Below are 16,235 nucleotides of genomic sequence, written 5' to 3' on the forward strand. Positions count from 1 at the left end.
ATCAGGACGAGAGGAAAGGGCCTCAGGTTGTGCCAGGGGAGGCTGAGGTAGGATCTTGGGAACAGTTTCTTCCCCAAAGGGCTGTGGGGCATTGGAACAGGCTGCCCAGGGCAGTGCTGGAGTCACCATCCCTGGAGGGGTTGAACAGCCGCAAAAGTGAAAATCCCTCCTCAGCTTTGATTCTTGCCTCTTTCTGTCATATTCAGTCTCAGCCTGAGTAGAAGGGGAGCAGATGGTGTGTAAGGGGATTCCAAGAACTTGTGTAACAGCAAAAGGCAGGAGATGAGCAGCAACAAACTCCTGTCTGTCTCCTCTACAGGGACTGGTGTGTGCTAATGCAGGGAATTCAGCTGCTTTGGCCTTAGATGGGCCAAAGTGAATCTGTCTCCTCCCCAACTGCTGCAGAATAGACCTCTGGGGATGGGTGGGAGGGGAACAGAAACTGTGGGATGTTGCATGGCTGGTGTTCTGAGAGAGAGATTTGTATTCACTGGGTAACCCAGGGCACCCTGCCACTTTCGTTAGAACAGAGGAAATACAGGACTCCACTCTAGGAACACACCAGCTCTCTAAATCCTACCAATTAGACTCCTTTTCCCTAAGGAAGGTCTGAACTCTGCAGATCTTATTTGTGATGGCCACACTGTGATGCTCGCCCACCTCTGTGGTTGTGCCCTGTGTCAAGATCAGGCTTTTGAAAGAGCATTTGAAGGGCTCAAAAGAGGTAGATACAATCACACTGTGTTTCTGGATGTGCTCATAGGTGATGGAGGGTACAGCAATGAGAAAGTAGCCAGAGTTAATCCATGCTAAGGCGCTTTATTGAAAGTTGTGGTCAACAGTTGACCTGTTTCAGCATTAGAATCATCAGGAAGGGAACGCTTGGCAGAGGAGATGTCAGGGAAGAACAGCATCGGGGTTGGCTTAGTGCAGCAGCGATCGAGCATCCGTACGTGGTTGCAGGAAGGTGAGGTTTTCAGACCTTGACGTTGACGTTGGAACGGCAGTAGTTCAGCTGCACAAGGTTCAGGACATCGAGTGTAGTGCAGGCTCCTTCGTTGTAGATGGGTTGAAGTTCTTTAAAAAGAAGAAAAAACAAAAGCAAATTCCATGAGATAAGGTGTTAAGTGATCTGTGGGCTCTTTGGTAGCCCTAAATACCTGGCATGTTGCACTCGTGTTCTAAGCAAATTGCGCCTTCTAAAGTACCAAAGCAATGACGAAAGAAAAGCAAACATGAGGGGCTGGAAATGCTGCTGTGTCTGAATGCAACAGCCTGCACCTGATCTGTGGAGCATCTTTGTCATACAGGGTTTGCAGACAATCAGCCTGCAGTAAGGCTCCGGTTTATACCGGTTAGTTACAGAGATCTTCATCTGTTTGTACTCACGGGGAACTGGAGAAGCCACTACGGTTGTGGATTCTCTGCACGTGTTGAAGATGTCAGGTCCGTAAATCCTGAGGTCAGGGACAACTCTCTGGCCGAAGACGAATGTGATCTCACGTGTTGGTTGTATTTGACCCTTCAGACCCTGAACATCAAAGCACAGAATGCAGCACGATCAGTGCCTTGGCCCATGGGATGCTGTGCATGTTCCTGCGTCGGGATGGTGACTCGGTGTTTGGTGTTTTCCTCAGCAGTGTATTTAGTGCAGGCTTTTCCTCCCCTGGGTGACTCTGGGGCCCTTGGCAAGCGCTGAATTCAGCTCCTGCGGCAGATGTTCCTGAGAGAGTCCAGGTGCTGGGAGGCTAAAGAGAACAACCTGCCAACCTAAACCTGCTCAGAGAAAACCGTCCCCATGGCCAAGTCCCAAGCAACGTTACTGCTCAGAACAACAGTCCTGCCGCTTGGAAAATCTCATCCTCTAACAAAGAAAAAGCACAGGGAAGAAACAGCTCAATGAACTCCAGGGTAAAGACGCAGGCAGCCAGAATGAGTGGGATTGACACTGAATTTATCTGTAACACTGCAGACCTATGAAAACGCCACACGGCAAGCATCCTTTTTGATCTCACCTGGAAACCCTGAACCACTGTGGGGAACGTCTCAAAGGTGGGCAGCAGGTTTCTGTTCATTTGGGAAATGATGCAAATTCCTTGGGACATCAGTTCGGTTGCAATAAAGCCCTGGAAAATAAAGTTATTCACAACTAGGAATTCAGTTTTTCAATAATTAAGATTGGAATTAAAATTGCATTCGAAAAGTCATAAATGCAGAGAGCTTTTCCCTCAAACTTGGACTGAAAATGTTAAGACTAAAGAAACAAGTCCTGTATTTTAGTCAGCTTTAGCAGAGCTCGTCTCCCTGTGCATTTTCTGCACAAGCTTGCTCCTTGCCGCTCACCGTGTTGAAGTTCCAAATGGTTTTCCATGGCCCAAATTCGCTCCTTTGCTCGACAGTGACCACACGCAATTCCGGGTTGATGCTCAGGAATTGGATACCGCCATTAACCCTGATTTCCCTGGTGACTTGCTGGTTCTGAAACTGGAACACACAATGAAAAAACACTTTAGACTTGCAAATTACTCAGTTCTCTCCCCAAAGCTCTAAAAAATCACTGCTATAACAGAAGAAACGTGGGTTCACTGTAAGCGCCTACAGTGACCAGAGACAAATGGTCATCTGGAGGTTTGAGAGGTTTATGCATGAAAGACTGTTCATATTTCTCTGTGCCCAAGGGATGGGACAGAAGCAAGGAAAGCTCCAGCAGCAGGGCCCAGAGAAACAGCGGCAACGTGTGTGAGAGCTGGTCCCTGTACTCACGTATTCAGCGAGGGCTGGAGTCAGCAAGAGTCCGAGCAGGACGGTGGTCACAACCTGGAAGGAAAAGCAAAACCAAGAGTGTAACTGCAGCTCTGGCTGACACAGCTGGTCAGGAGAATCCCAAGGCCCTTTTGCTTTTTCCTTGCTCCAGGTGTGCAAAAGCGTTGACAAAAATGGACATGGGTTAGGCTTCCTGTAGATGGAATAATGTGCAGTTCAACCTTTAACAAAATCCTTACCTCCTGCTCTGATCAGTGTAACGGGGTCTGAGTTGCTCACTGTGGAGGACAAAACCCTCCCCAGAGAATTCCCTTTTGCTAGAGACACTTGGCTAAAGACACTTCAGAGAGAGAAAGGCAATGGTGTTGAATCAAAGTTGTAGTTTATAAGGAGGAAAGCCGCATACTCACGGTGAGTTTCATCTTGACTGCAGAGCGGATGCTGGTGCAGGTGGAACGAGCAGCGGGAACCGTCCACTTTATATATGTTTTCAGCATTAGGTGTGGAGCGCTTAAGTGTTGAAATAATTTTATTTTGTCATTTGTATCTCTGTCTGCGTGTCACTGAAAATTGTTTCCTGCTGTAAGTACTTCATCAATATGGGGGTTGTACTTGTGCAGATTTTGGCCAACCAGAGTCTGGTTGTTATCAGATAAGAATCCATTTGCAGTGGATTTTTTTACTAGGAACTTTCCGGCCTTTACTAATTACTTTTGAAAATTCACATCAAACTTTAGAGCAGACATAGACTATGGGGTTTTTTTGAAAAAAACCTTAGAGTCGACAAAGTAAATAAAAGCCCTTGTACCTTCCAAAATGTGCTCTAAGGTACCATGGAGCCATAGAGTGCACCAAAGTACAGGTGCCAAATACAACATTGCCCCTGGAAATGGTTTTACAATAAGTAGGCAATTCCATCCTGTGGGTGTCTGTTATTTTAGGTGGCAACAATAATTTTTTTCAGCTTACCTCAACTCATTTTCTGTGATGTAAATTCTTCCTGAAAGCCCTGCTTGTTCAGTTAGGGAGGGCCATGAATGCTTGGGCTTTTGTGTCCCGTTGGTCAGTTTCCTTTGGTGTGCGAACTGTGGCAGAGAATCACTGTAAAGGTTCCGGAATGACTTGCCAACCGCACTTTATTTAAAGGAATAGTGGTTTTGCTGTATAAAGTCCCCGTGGGCGGTCCCGCGAGCGCGGCGCAGGGCAGGGGCAGCGGCGGCGGGAGGCGCGGAGGGGCCGCCGGGCCCTGAGGGGAGAAAAACGGGCGGGACGAAGGGCGGGAAGAGGCGGCTGAGGCGGCGGCGGGGCCGGGGCTGCTGCGCCGCAGGGACCCGCAGGGGCGGCCCCGCAGTTGTCGCCTTCGCGCTGCCTTCGTTTACAGTAGTTTAAGGATTTTTTTTCGCAAAAGACTCTTGTTAGATGTCTTGTTGGTGATTCGAATGAGAATATCTAGTTTTCTGCTTAAAACAAACCAAAATTCCCTCAGAGATCAGGTTGTCTCAGCATCCTGAATGTGAGAAAAGCAGCACCAGAACAGAGGAGAAAGTCCTGTGTCTTGTAATGTCTTGTAATCGGCTTTTCCGATTTAAATGACAATTTGAATTAAACGAGGAAGGGTGAAGAGCTGTGTTTTCCAGGCAGCCCGAGTTCCTGAAGTGATGGTTGTAGATGATGGAGTTGTGTTTAGTGGTAAAGCTCGGGCCTGGTTCTTGTTGAGCAGGATCTTTTCTTTGAAGGTGAGCGGCTCCACATTCTGCGCTGTTAAGAATATCTATAGATCTACATCAGCCATGGAGAGTTTGAGAGTCCCAGCATTGCCGTCTCTTCAGGTTCACCAGAGCCTTTGCTGTCGTGTCTCTGCTCAGCAATCTCTTTTTGAGCCCCCTTCTCCTCCTCAGCAGTCTACATTTGAATCCATTGAAATCTGAATAACTATTATCATTGTGAAATGTCACGTGCAAGAAAACAGCCAGAATGTGATATGACAATTAAATTCCTGTGGTCTGTAAGCAGCAAACACTTTGCTTCCTTGGTTAGCATTGGAATACGGGATTTCCTTCCGACAGACCACTCAATGCTCAGAAACTCATTTTGTTCCTTATTGTGAATGTATGAGATTTAATCACCAACTATGCGGGTACAAAAAGCTCCGCTTCCTGTGGAACCAGTACACAGCGCTCTGACACACGACACTTGACATATGTGAAAACAAACTAATGAAATACAGTAGTAAATAGCATCAAATTAATATGCCAGGTCTCCAGGAAGTGACTTTGAAGTAATGGTAACAAAGCCTCTGTGTTTCAGTGAAACAGAATAGCGTTGAAAAATTAAGAAAATCAGCAGACTGACAGGAAACGACTTTATTTGGATGAAACTTTATTTCAATGAAAATGTTTCAGTTAGTGAATAAAGCTGAATGAAGCACTCCATGCCTGCACGAATTAGCATGGCCCGTAATATAAATAATTTGTAACTCCATGATGAGTTTAGTTTAAACTTTTCAGACACATACATATTTATTGATCTGGAATCTAAGAAAGGCAATTCCTCAGGTCTCTTGCTCCATACATTGCAGTTACTGACAAAGAAATCGCAGCTCATGCAAAGAAATCGCGGCACGTGGTTCAGCAGCACGTGGTTCAGCAGCAGTTTCCTCTCTTCTGTAAAGCTTTAATGGTTACTTTAGGACAGGTGGTTAATTTAAGCTATTGCTGGAAGAAGAATGCTGGAAGATGTATGAAGCATCACGATGTGTTATGTGATGGTAAAAGTGGGAATTGATGTACATGAGGTTGAAGTCATTTTGTGAAACGCCCCCAATGTTTCCTCTCTCTGCAGCTCTCCCTCCTGGCCCAGCTCTGCAGGCCGGTCCCACCAGGGAAGCTGTGTCCCCCCAGCCCGACGGAGGGTCCCCCGCCCAGCTCCCTGCCCGCTGGCACCGCGGCATCCACCTCCCCGCGTGCCCCGACATGGAGTTCGGCGCAGAACTGGTGAGTTCCCAGACAATTGTGCTGCTCAACTCTGTTTATTGCTGTGCCGCGTTCCCAGCTGCCTTGGCCTTGGCTTCGCGGCGCCTGCGGAGAGAAGAGGCTGCTGAGGCCCCGCCGTGGCCGCGGTGCCGGGGGGTGCGAGGCTGCGGGGCAGCGCTGGGTGACCCGTGGGGTATGGGCACCCGGCTGCACGGGGGAGCAGCGGTCGGAGCTGCAGGGACACCCTGGCCGAGATGAACATCTGGGATTTACAGCAGCACCCAACAGGGTGATTTCTGCTGGTAGGAACACGTCACTATTGTGCTTCTCACTTTCCATGGCAATGTCGTCTCTCATTTTTCCTCCTGACCTTGCTCTGCCTACGTCTGTTCCTGGGTCAGCTCTTGTTGAGGCAGAGTCACTTTAAACTAACACTTGGAACACGAAGAGCAGGTTTTGTTAAAGAGCGCCCAGGAACTGAGCGGCCAGTTAAACCATCCTTCAGCAGGAGCCTCCGTGGAGTTTGGGCAGTGAGTAACCGGGCACTTCAGAGTACCCTGGCTCTAAATGTTTCAAGGCCAATGGCCGCCATCTGATACAGGAGTTTGGCAACACCCCCTGCTCAACAACTCACTTTAGTATCCTCCTCTTGCACAGCCAGCATACACAAAACAGCACTATCCCAAACAGGACGGAGCCCAAGACTCCCGCGACGGCTTCTAAGCAGTGGTTCTTGTAGGTCGCGGAGTCTGTAGTATTGTTGTTCTTCTTGGTGCTCCAACCTGCATGAACAATTCTGTACCTTAGTGTTTCCTGCACACTACCGGTGATCTCACACGAGGTCTGACAGCGGTTTGAACAACTGTCCCTTGGAGCGAGACAGACAAAAACCGTCCCTGTGTCAGGGAACGCCACCCCCAGCTCTCCCTCCCTGGGGGACCCACACCCCAGGAGGACAGAGTCCGGCCCATGGGGAGACACCTGAGCCTCGTTCCCCGCTTTGCCTTTGCTCCAGCACGGGCAATGCTTGCATTCCCCCAGCCTTCAGGCCTTGTCTCCCACTTCTGGCCCCTGCAAGGCTGCTCTGTACCTGGAATCTTGTCAAGGAGGCCGTTGATTCCAGCCTGGCGGGCTTCCCCAGGGTTGGGCAGCTCTGCCAAGAATCAGAGAAAGGTAAAGGCTCAGCAGAGGATGCAGGAGGACGGGGCAGGTTCCCCCTAAGCAGCACATCCCTTTGGACCTCAGTGCACAGGAGGGATCCCCTCCCTTGTGCCTGGGGGAGCACTCAAGGCAAGAGTTTGGCTGCTGAAGAGCGTGCAGACACAGGGATTTTGGTTCATGACGCTGCATGACCAAAGGACAGCAATTACCTGGCATGCCTCGTGATTTCATTGCCCAAGTCCCGTCATCGTAGATCGGCACTATCTGATCGCCTCTTTTCTGCATCGCCACTTTCTCCCCAGTGTCATGGCTCAGGTCTTTAGAAAGAAATGGAGTCAGTTTAATGAGAAGTAACCTCTTCAAGAACCAAGATCTTCAGGAGGCAATATTTCTCAGAATACATTGATAACACTCAGAAACAAAGCCAGAGCATTTAGGGGTGTCAGTTCAGTTGGGGAAAGCGCCTTTCTGAGGAGCACGTGTATCTAAACCTCCACTTCCCAAGTCTTCTGCTATTGAGCGATATATACCCACCGTGCTCTACTTTGTCCAGTTCCTCCAGGACTTGGTTGAGGACTGATTTACGGGAAGACTTTCTTCTTAACACCTTAGGCTTTGTTCCTTGAGGACCTTAATGGAAAGTAGAAAGTTAAATTCCTCACATAAAATCCTGAAAACGAGTGCTTAGCACGTGGAGTCAGCCAAGGCTGAGCACTCACCCTTGGCATGCCAGGTGTGCTGTGGCACGGGACCCACGCGAGGAGCTGGAAAAGCCCTCCCTGTGCTCACACCTGCACCTGAACAGCCACGAGAAGTTTCCATCAGACCTTGTGACACACACCACAGAACAGCTCGTTCTGCAGGCTCATGGCCCAGGTCTTTAGAAAGAAATGGAGTCAGTTTAATGAGAAGTAACCTCTTCAAGAACCAATATTTTCAGAAGGAGGTATTTCTCAAAGTACATGGACAACACTCAAACAAAGTCGGAGCATTTGGGGGTGCTAGTTCAGTTGGGGAAAACGCCCTTCTGAGAAGCACTTCAGCTGAAGGGCAATATATACCCACCATTTACTACTTTGTCCATTTCCTTGAGGACTTTGTTGAGGACTGAGGGATGCCGGGAAGCTTTTTGTCTTTCTGCCTTAGGCTTTGCTTTTTGATGACCTTAATGGAAAGTATAAAGTTAAATTCCGGAGAAATAAAATACTGTCCACAAGTGCTTATCCCGTGAAGTCAGCCAAGGCTGAGCACTCACCCTTGCGATGCCAGGCGAGCTGTGATGCTGGAAAAGCCCTCCCGGTGTTCACACCTGCACCTGAACAGCCACGAGAAGTTTCCATCACACACCGTGATGCACACCATCGTCACTGAACAGCTTTAAGCTGGCGGCTTCCCAAGGAACTAAAAAGGCACGACGTACCCATGAGACGGCGCTGAGTGTCAGCTCCGGAAGCCAGTTGGTACCCTAGAAATCCCTTGTGTCCAGCCGTGTCTGCAGACAAACACAACAGAGAAGCTCCCAGGAAATATTTCAATGGACGTCTTTAGAATATTAAACCCTAAATGCTCACTGGTTCAAGCAACAGACCTGAGGGATTGCCGTGATGCTCCCGGACAAGAGCCGGCTGTGGAGTCCCGAGGCCATCGGCTACAGGCTCATCTGGAATCAAGCACATTCCGTTAGATCTTGTCATCTGCTTCTTTCTCAGTGACCTGCGGTGACTGGAGGGGGGACAGGTGGGACCCAGATGGGGGTGGACGTTTCCAAAGCTGCTGAGGGGCCGAGATGACCTGTTTGCTGGCACCTGGCAGCTCTCAAAATACTGTTTCCAGGCTGTGTGCAACACCCCTCACGGGCTGGATGGTCAAACACACGGATCCTCGGGGATTTCTTACTGGGAGATCTCTGGGCTGGGTGCCCACCCCCGACTGTACGCCTACTGAACACGAGAGCTTAGCCCGTGAAGTCAGCCAAGGCTGAGCACTCACCCTTGCGATGCCAGGCGAGCTGCGATGCTGGAAAAGCCCTCCCTTGATTCACGCCTGCAACTGAACACCCAAAAGACGTTTCCAGCACACCCTGTGATCCCGTCATCACTGAACAGCTTTGAGCTGGCAGCTCCCCAAGGAAGCAAAAAGATACGACCTACCCATGAGACTGCCCTGAGTGTCAGCTCCGGAAGCCAGTTGGTACCCGAGAAATCCCTTGCGTCCAGCCGTGTCTGCAGAGAGACACAACAGAAGGTCCCAGGAAATATTTCATCGGACATCTTCAGAATATTAAACTCTAAATGCTCACTTGTTCAAGTAACAGACCTGAGGGATTGCCGTGATTCTCCCGGACAAGGGCCGGGAGAGGAGTCGCAAGGCCATCGGCTACAGGCACATCTGGAATCAAGCACATTCCGTTAGATCTTGTCATCTGCTTCTTTCTCAGTGACCTGCGGTGACTGGAGGGGGGGTCAGGTAATGATGTGGGACCCAGACGTGGGGGGAGGTTCCCAAAGCTGCAGAGGGTCCATGATGACCTGCTTGCTGGCACCTGGCAGCTCTCAAAATACTGTTTCCAGGCTGTGTGCAACAGCCGTCAAGGGCTGGATGGACAAACACACGGATCCTCGGGGATTTCTTACTGGAAATCTCTGGGCTGGGTGCCCACCCCCGCCTGCCCGCCTACCGGTTCCACGTTGTCCACAAGGCGCTGCCCCAACCTCCTGGAGTTGCAGAGCCAGGAGGAGGAGGATAACGAGTGAGGTGACCCCCCACCCCTGCATTGTGGCACTGCCACTAGTCTGCTAAAAATACTGCAGTTGCTGTGACCACTACAGCTGCTGCAAATGATGCTGCTGCTGTGACCACTGCCGCTGCTGCTGCAAATGATGCTACTGCTGTGACCACTGCCGCTGCTGCTGCAAATGCTGCTGCTGCTTTGGCCACTGCCGCCACTGCTGCAAATGCTGGAGCTTCCGCTGCTGCCGCTGCAAATGCTGCTGCCGCTGCAAATGCTGCTGCCGCCGCTGCTGCCGCTGCCAGCACTGCCAGAGCGGTGTCCGTGCACAGCTCTACACACCAGGGTGTGACACAGAGGGGCTCTGTGACCTCACAGCCCAAGGTGCAGCCCAGGATACCATGGACCTTCTGAGCTGCCAGCTCACAATGTTGACTCACGTCCAAATTTTCATCCCCCAGGGCTATTCCCTCGTCTCAGAAGCCGTGCAGATGTTGGAATGGTTGAAGTCCCCGAGGAGGACAAGAGCCTGCAAGCGCAATTGTCGCATTGAGATATTTGGAATATATCTGTGATCTTAAATCTGGGCAGTTTTATTACATGTTCTTTACAGTAGTCATGAGTTTTCCTTTCTTCACGCCTCATTTCAGTATGATAGAGATGTATAGATGCCGTATTTCAAATAAAGTAAAACTTTTAGGAATTGATGCTGCATATTCAAGCCATAGAGTGGAATGTCCCATTGTACAGAAACGTCGTCATTTCTCTGGCATCCCTAAAAATGCTCTTTTCTTGTGTTGCTAGGTCGGGACTTAAATCACATTATACCAGATCCAGTGACCCAAAGGCCTTAGCAAGCAGGGCTGCATAGTGTGGTATAGATCAGTGTCATGGTAGAGATCCACTTCATCCCTGCTTCTCAGAAAAGAAAGTTTTGTGCAAGCTAATAGAGAGGTCACCCTGTAACATCCGATGAATTTGTCGCTTTTCCCAAGGAACGAGCATCAGGACGAGAGGAAAGGGCCTCAGGTTGTGCCAGGGGAGGCTGAGGTAGGATCTTGGGAACAGTTTCTTCTCCAAAGGGCTGTGGGGCATTGGAACAGGCTGCCCAGGGCAGTGCTGGAGTCACCATCCCTGGAGGGGTTGAACAGCCGCAAAAGTGAAAATCCCTCCTCAGCTTTGATTCTTGCCTCTTTCTGTCATATTTAGTCTCAGCCTGAGTAGAAGGGGAGCAGATGGTGTGTAAGGGGATTCCAAGAACTTGTGTAACAGCAAAAGGCAGGAGATGAGCAGCAACAAACTCCTGTCTGTCTCCTCTACAGGGACTGGTGTGTGCTAATGCAGGGAATTCAGCTGCTTTGGCCTGAAATGGGCCAAAGTGAATCTGTCTCCTCCCCAACTGCTGCAGAATAGACCTCTGGGGATGGGTGGGAGGGGAACAGAAACTGCGGGATGTTGCATGGCTGGTGTTCTGAGAGAGAGATTTGTATTCACTGGGTAGCCCAGGGCACCCTGCCACTTTCGTTAGAACAGAGGAAATACAGGACTCCACTCTAGGAACACACCAGCTCTCTAAATCCTACCAATTAGACTCCTTTTCCCTAAAAAGGTCTGAACTCTGCAGATCTTATTTGTGATGGCCACACTGTGATGCTCGCCCACCTCTGTGGTTGTGCCCTGTGTCAAGATCAGGCTTTTGAAAGAGCATGTGAAGGGCTCAAAAGGGGTAGATACAATCACACTGTGTTTCTGGATGTGCTCATAGGTGATGGAGGGTACAGCAATGAGAAAGTAGCCAGAGTTAATCCATGCTAAGGCGCTTTATTGAAAGTTGTGGTCAACAGTTGACCTGTTTCAGCATTAGAATCATCAGGAAGGGAACGCTTGGCAGAGGAGATGTCAGGGAAGAACAGCATCGAGGTTGGCTTAGTGCAGCAGCGATCGAGCATCCGTACGTGGTTGCAGGAAGGTGAGGTTTTCAGACCTTGACGTTGACGTTGGAACGGCAGTAGTTCAGCTGCACAAGGTTCAGGACATCGAGTGTAGTGCAGGCTCCTTCGTTGTAGATGGGTTGAAGTTCTTTAAAAAGAAGAAAAAACAAAAGCAAATTCCATGAGATAAGGTGTTAAGTGATCTGTGGGCTCTTTGGTAGCCCTAAATACCTGGCATGTTGCACTTGTGTTCTAAGCAAATTGCACCTTCTAAAGTACCAAAGCAATGACGAAAGAAAAGCAAACATGAGGGGCTGGAAATGCTGCTGTGTCTGAATGCAACAGCCTGCACCTGATCTGTGGAGCATCTTTGTCATACAGGGTTTGCAGACAATCAGCCTGCAGTAAGGCTCCGGTTTATACTGGTTAGTTACAGAGATCTTCATCTGTTTGTACTCACGGGGAACTGGAGAAGCCACTACGGTTGTGGACTCTCTGCACGTGTTGAAGATGTCAGGTCCGTAAATCCTGAGGTCAGGGACAACTCTCTGGCCGAAGACGAATGTGATCTCACGTGTTGGTTGTATTTGACCCTTCAGACCCTGAACATCAAAGCACAGAATGCAGCACCATCAGTGCCTTGGCCCAGGGGATGCTGTGCATGTTCCTGTGTCGGGATGGTGACTCGGTGTTTGGTGTTTTCCTCAGCAGTGTATTTAGTGCAGGCTTTTCCTCCCCTGGGTGACTCTGGGGCCCTTGGCAAGCGCTGAATTCAGCTCCTGCGGCAGATGTTCCTGAGAGAGTCCAGGTGCTGCGAGGCTAAAGAGAACAACCTGCCAACCTAAACCTGCTCAGAGAAAACCGTCCCTGTGGCCAAGTCCCAAGCAACGTTACTGCTCAGAACAACAGTCCTGCCGCTTGGAAAATATCATCCTCTAACAAAGAAAAAGCACAGGGAAGAAACAGCTCGATGAACTCCAGGGTAAAGATGCAGGCAGCCAGAATGAGTGGGATTGACATTGAATTTGTCTGTAACACTGCAGACCCATGAAAACGCTGCATGGCAAGCATCCTTTTTGATCTCACCTGGAAACCCTGAATCACTGTGGGGAACGTCTCAAAGGTGGGCAGCAGGTTTCTGTTCATTTGGGAAATGACGCAAATTCCTTCGGACATCAGTTCAGTTGCAATAAAGCCCTGGAAAATAAAGTTATTCACAACTAGGAATTCAGTTTTTCAATAATTAAGATTGGAATTAAAATTGCATTCAAAAAGTCATAAATGCAGAGAGCTTTTCCCTCAAACTTGGACTGAAAATGTTAAGACTAAAGAAACAAGTCCTGTATTTTAGTCAGCTTTAGCAGAGCTCGTCTCCCTGTGCATTTTCTGCACAAGCTTGCTCCTTGCCGCTCACCGTGTTGAAGTTCCAAATGGTTTTCCATGGCCCAGATTCGCTCCTTTGCTCGACAGTGACCACACGCAATTCCGGGTTGATGCTCAGGAATTGGATACCGCCATTAACCCTGATTTCCCTGGTGACTTGCTGGTTCTGAAACTGGAACACACAATGAAAAAACACTTTAGACTTGCAAATTAGTCAGTTCTCTCCCCAAAGCTCTAGAAAATCACTGCTATAACAGAAGAAACGTGGGTTCACTGTAAGCGCCTACAGTGACCAGAGACAAATGGTCATCTGGAGGTTTGAGAGGTTTATGCATGAAAGACGGTTCATATTTCTCTGTGCCCAAGGGATGGGACAGAAGCAAGGAAAGCTCCAGCAGCAGGGCCCAGAGAAACAGCGGCAACGTGTGTGAGAGCTGGTCCCTGTACTCACGTATTCAGCGATGGCTGGAGTCAGCAAGAGTCCGAGCAGGACGGTGGTCACAACCTGGAAGGAAAAGCAAAACCAAGAGTGTAACTGCAGCTCTGGCTGACACAGCTGGTCAGGAGAATCCCAGGGCCCTTTTGCTTTTTCCTTGCTCCAGGTGTGCAAAAGCGTTGACAAAAATGGACATGGGTTAGGCTTCCTGTAGATGGAATAATGTGCAGTTCAACCTTTAACAAAATCCTTACCTCCTGGTCTGATCAGTGTAACGGGGTCTGAGTTGCTCACTGTGGAGGACAAAACCCTCCCCAGAGAATTCCCTTTTGCTAGAGACACTTGGCTAAAGACACTTCAGAGAGAGAAAGGCAATGGTGGTGAATCAAAGTTGTAGTTTATAAGGAGGAAAGCCGCATACTCACGGTGAGTTTCATCTTGACTGCAGAGCGGATGCTGGTGCAGGTGGAACGAGCAGCGGGAACCGTCCACTTTATATATGTTTTCAGCATTAGGTGTGGAGCGCTTAAGTGTTGAAATAATTCTGTCATTTGTATCTCTGTCTGCGTGTCACTGAAAATTGTTTCCTGCTGTAAGTACTTCATCAATATGGGGGTTGTACTTGTGCAGATTTTGGCCAACCAGAGTCTGGTTCTTATCAGATAAGAATCCATTTGCCGCGGATTTTTTTACTAGGAACTTTCCGGCCTTTACTAATTACTTTTGAAAATTCACATCAAACTTTAGAGCAGACATAGACTATGGTTTTTTTTTTTTAAAAAAAACCTTAGAGTCGACAAAGTAAATAAAAGCCCTTGTACCTTCCAAAATGTGCTCTAAGGTACCATGGAGCCATAGAGTGCACCAAAGTACAGGTGCCAAATACAACATTGCCCCTGGAAATGGTTTTACAATAAGTAGGCAATTCAATCCTGTGGGTGTCTGTTATTTTAGGTGGCAACAATAATTTTTTTCAGCTTGCCTCAACTCATTTTCTGTGATGTAAATTCTTCCTGAAAGACCTGCTTGTTCAGTTAGGGAGGGTCATGAATGCTTGGGCTTTTGTGTCCCGTTGGTCAGTTTCCTTTGGTGTGCGAACTGTGGCAGAGAATCACTGTAAAGGTTCCGGAATGACTTGCCAACCGCACTTTATTTAAAGGAATAGTGTTTTGCTGTATAAAGTCCCCGTGGGCGGTCCCGCGAGCGCGGCGCAGGGCAGGGGCAGCGGCGGCGGGAGGCGCGGAGGGGCCGCCGGGCCCTGAGGGGAGAAAAACGGGCGGGACGAAGGGCGGGAAGAGGCGGCTGAGGCGGCGGCGGGGCCGGGGCTGCTGCGCCGCAGGGACCCGCAGGGGCGGCCCCGCAGTTGTCGCCTTCCCGCTGCCTTCGTTTACAGTAGTTTAAGGATTTTTTTTCGTAAAAGACTCTTGTTAGATGTCTTGTTGGTGATTCCAATGAGAATATCTAGTTTTCTGCTTAAAACAAACCAAAATTCCCTCAGAGATCAGGTTGTCTCAGCATCCTGAATGTGAGAAAAGCAGCATCAGAACAGAGGAGTAAGTCCTGTGTCTTGTAATGTCTTGTAATCGGCTTTTCCGATTTAAATGACAATTTGAATTAAACGAGGAAGGGTGAAGAGCTGTGTTTTCCAGGCAGCCCGAGTTCCTGAAGTGATGGTTGTAGATGATGGAGTTGTGTTTAGTGGTAAAGCTCGGGCCTGGTTCTTGTTGAGCAGGATCTTTTCTTGGAAGGTGAGCGGCTCCACATTCTGCGCTGTTAAGAATATCTATAGATCTACATCAGCCATGGAGAGTTTGAGAGTCCCAGCATTGCCGTCTCTTCAGGTTCACCAGAGCCTTTGCTGTCGTGTCTCTGCTCAGCAATCTCTTTTTGAGCCCCCTTCTCCTCCTCAGCAGTCTACATTTGAATCCATTGAAATCTGAATAACTATTATCATTGTGAAATGTCACGTGCAAGAAAACAGCCAGAATGTGATATGACAATTAAATTCCTGTGGTCTGTAAGCAGCAAACACTTTGCTTCCTTGGTTAGCACTGGAATATGGGATTTCCTTCCGACAGACCACTCAATGCTCAGAAACTCATTTTGTTCCTTATTGTGAATGTATGAGATTTAATCACCAACTATGCGGGTACAAAAAGCTCCGCTTCCTGTGGAACCAGTACACAGCGCTCTGACACACGACACTGGACATATGTGAAAACAAACTAATGAAATACAGTAGTAAATAGCATCAAATTAATATGCCAGGTCTCCAGGAAGTGACTTTGAAGTAATGGTAACAAAGCCTCTGTGTTTCAGTGAAACAGAATAGCGTTGAAAAATTAAGAAAATCAGCAGACTGACAGGAAACGACTTTATTTGGATGAAACTTTATTTCAATGAAAATGTTTCAGTTAGTGAATAAAGCTGAATGAAGCACTCCATGCCTGCACGAATTAGCATGGCCCGTGATATAAATAATTTGTAACTCCATGATGAGTTTAGTTTAAACTTTTCACACACATACATATTTATTGATCTGGAATCTAAGAAAGGCAATTCCTCAGGTCTCTTGCTCCATACATTGCAATTACTGACAAAGAAATCGCAGCTCATACAAAGAAATCGCGGCACGTGGTTCCGCAGCACGTGGTTCAGCAGCAGTTTCCTCTCTTCTGTAAAGCTTTAATGGTTACTTTAGGACAGGTGGTTAATTTAAGCTATTGCTGGAAGAAGAATGCTGGAAGATGTATGAAGCATCACGATGTGTTATGTGATGGTAAAAGTGGGAATTGGTGGACATGAGGTTGAAGTCATTTTGTGAAACGCCCCCAATGTTTCCTCTCTCTGCAGCTCTCCCT

General features: G+C 48.6%; 2 protein-coding genes and 1 long non-coding RNA gene across 3 annotated transcripts; all 3 read right to left on the reverse strand.

Moving 5' to 3' along the window:
• Positions 1-799: 799 nt before the first annotated feature.
• LOC136112272 (gastrokine-1-like) lies at positions 800-3,426 on the reverse strand. Its single transcript, XM_065856822.2, has 6 exons — positions 3,174-3,426; positions 2,764-2,817; positions 2,344-2,484; positions 2,016-2,126; positions 1,390-1,531; positions 800-1,077 (listed from the first exon to the last, which is right to left on the reverse strand). Exons 1-6 carry the CDS (start codon positions 3,258-3,260, stop codon positions 977-979), a joined length of 636 nt encoding a protein of 211 aa, XP_065712894.1. The 5' UTR covers positions 3,261-3,426; the 3' UTR covers positions 800-976.
• A 3,048-nt stretch (positions 3,427-6,474) lies between these two features.
• Positions 6,475-7,509, reverse strand: LOC139825641 (uncharacterized). Its single transcript, XR_011735839.1, has 4 exons — positions 7,431-7,509; positions 7,106-7,213; positions 6,826-6,888; positions 6,475-6,517 (listed from the first exon to the last, which is right to left on the reverse strand). It is a non-coding gene; the product is annotated as an uncharacterized lncRNA (long non-coding RNA).
• Positions 7,510-11,435: 3,926 nt separating this feature from the next.
• Positions 11,436-13,959, reverse strand: LOC136112306 (gastrokine-1-like). Its single transcript, XM_065856887.2, has 6 exons — positions 13,800-13,959; positions 13,390-13,443; positions 12,970-13,110; positions 12,642-12,752; positions 12,016-12,157; positions 11,436-11,703 (listed from the first exon to the last, which is right to left on the reverse strand). The coding sequence occupies exons 1-6, from the start codon at positions 13,923-13,925 to the stop codon at positions 11,603-11,605; spliced, it is 675 nt and encodes a 224-aa protein (XP_065712959.2). The 5' UTR covers positions 13,926-13,959; the 3' UTR covers positions 11,436-11,602.
• Between the last annotated feature and the right edge of the window lie 2,276 nt (positions 13,960-16,235).

This window comes from Patagioenas fasciata, chromosome 26 (assembly GCF_037038585.1).
Source record: "Patagioenas fasciata isolate bPatFas1 chromosome 26, bPatFas1.hap1, whole genome shotgun sequence".
Lineage (NCBI taxonomy): Eukaryota > Metazoa > Chordata > Aves > Columbiformes > Columbidae > Patagioenas > Patagioenas fasciata.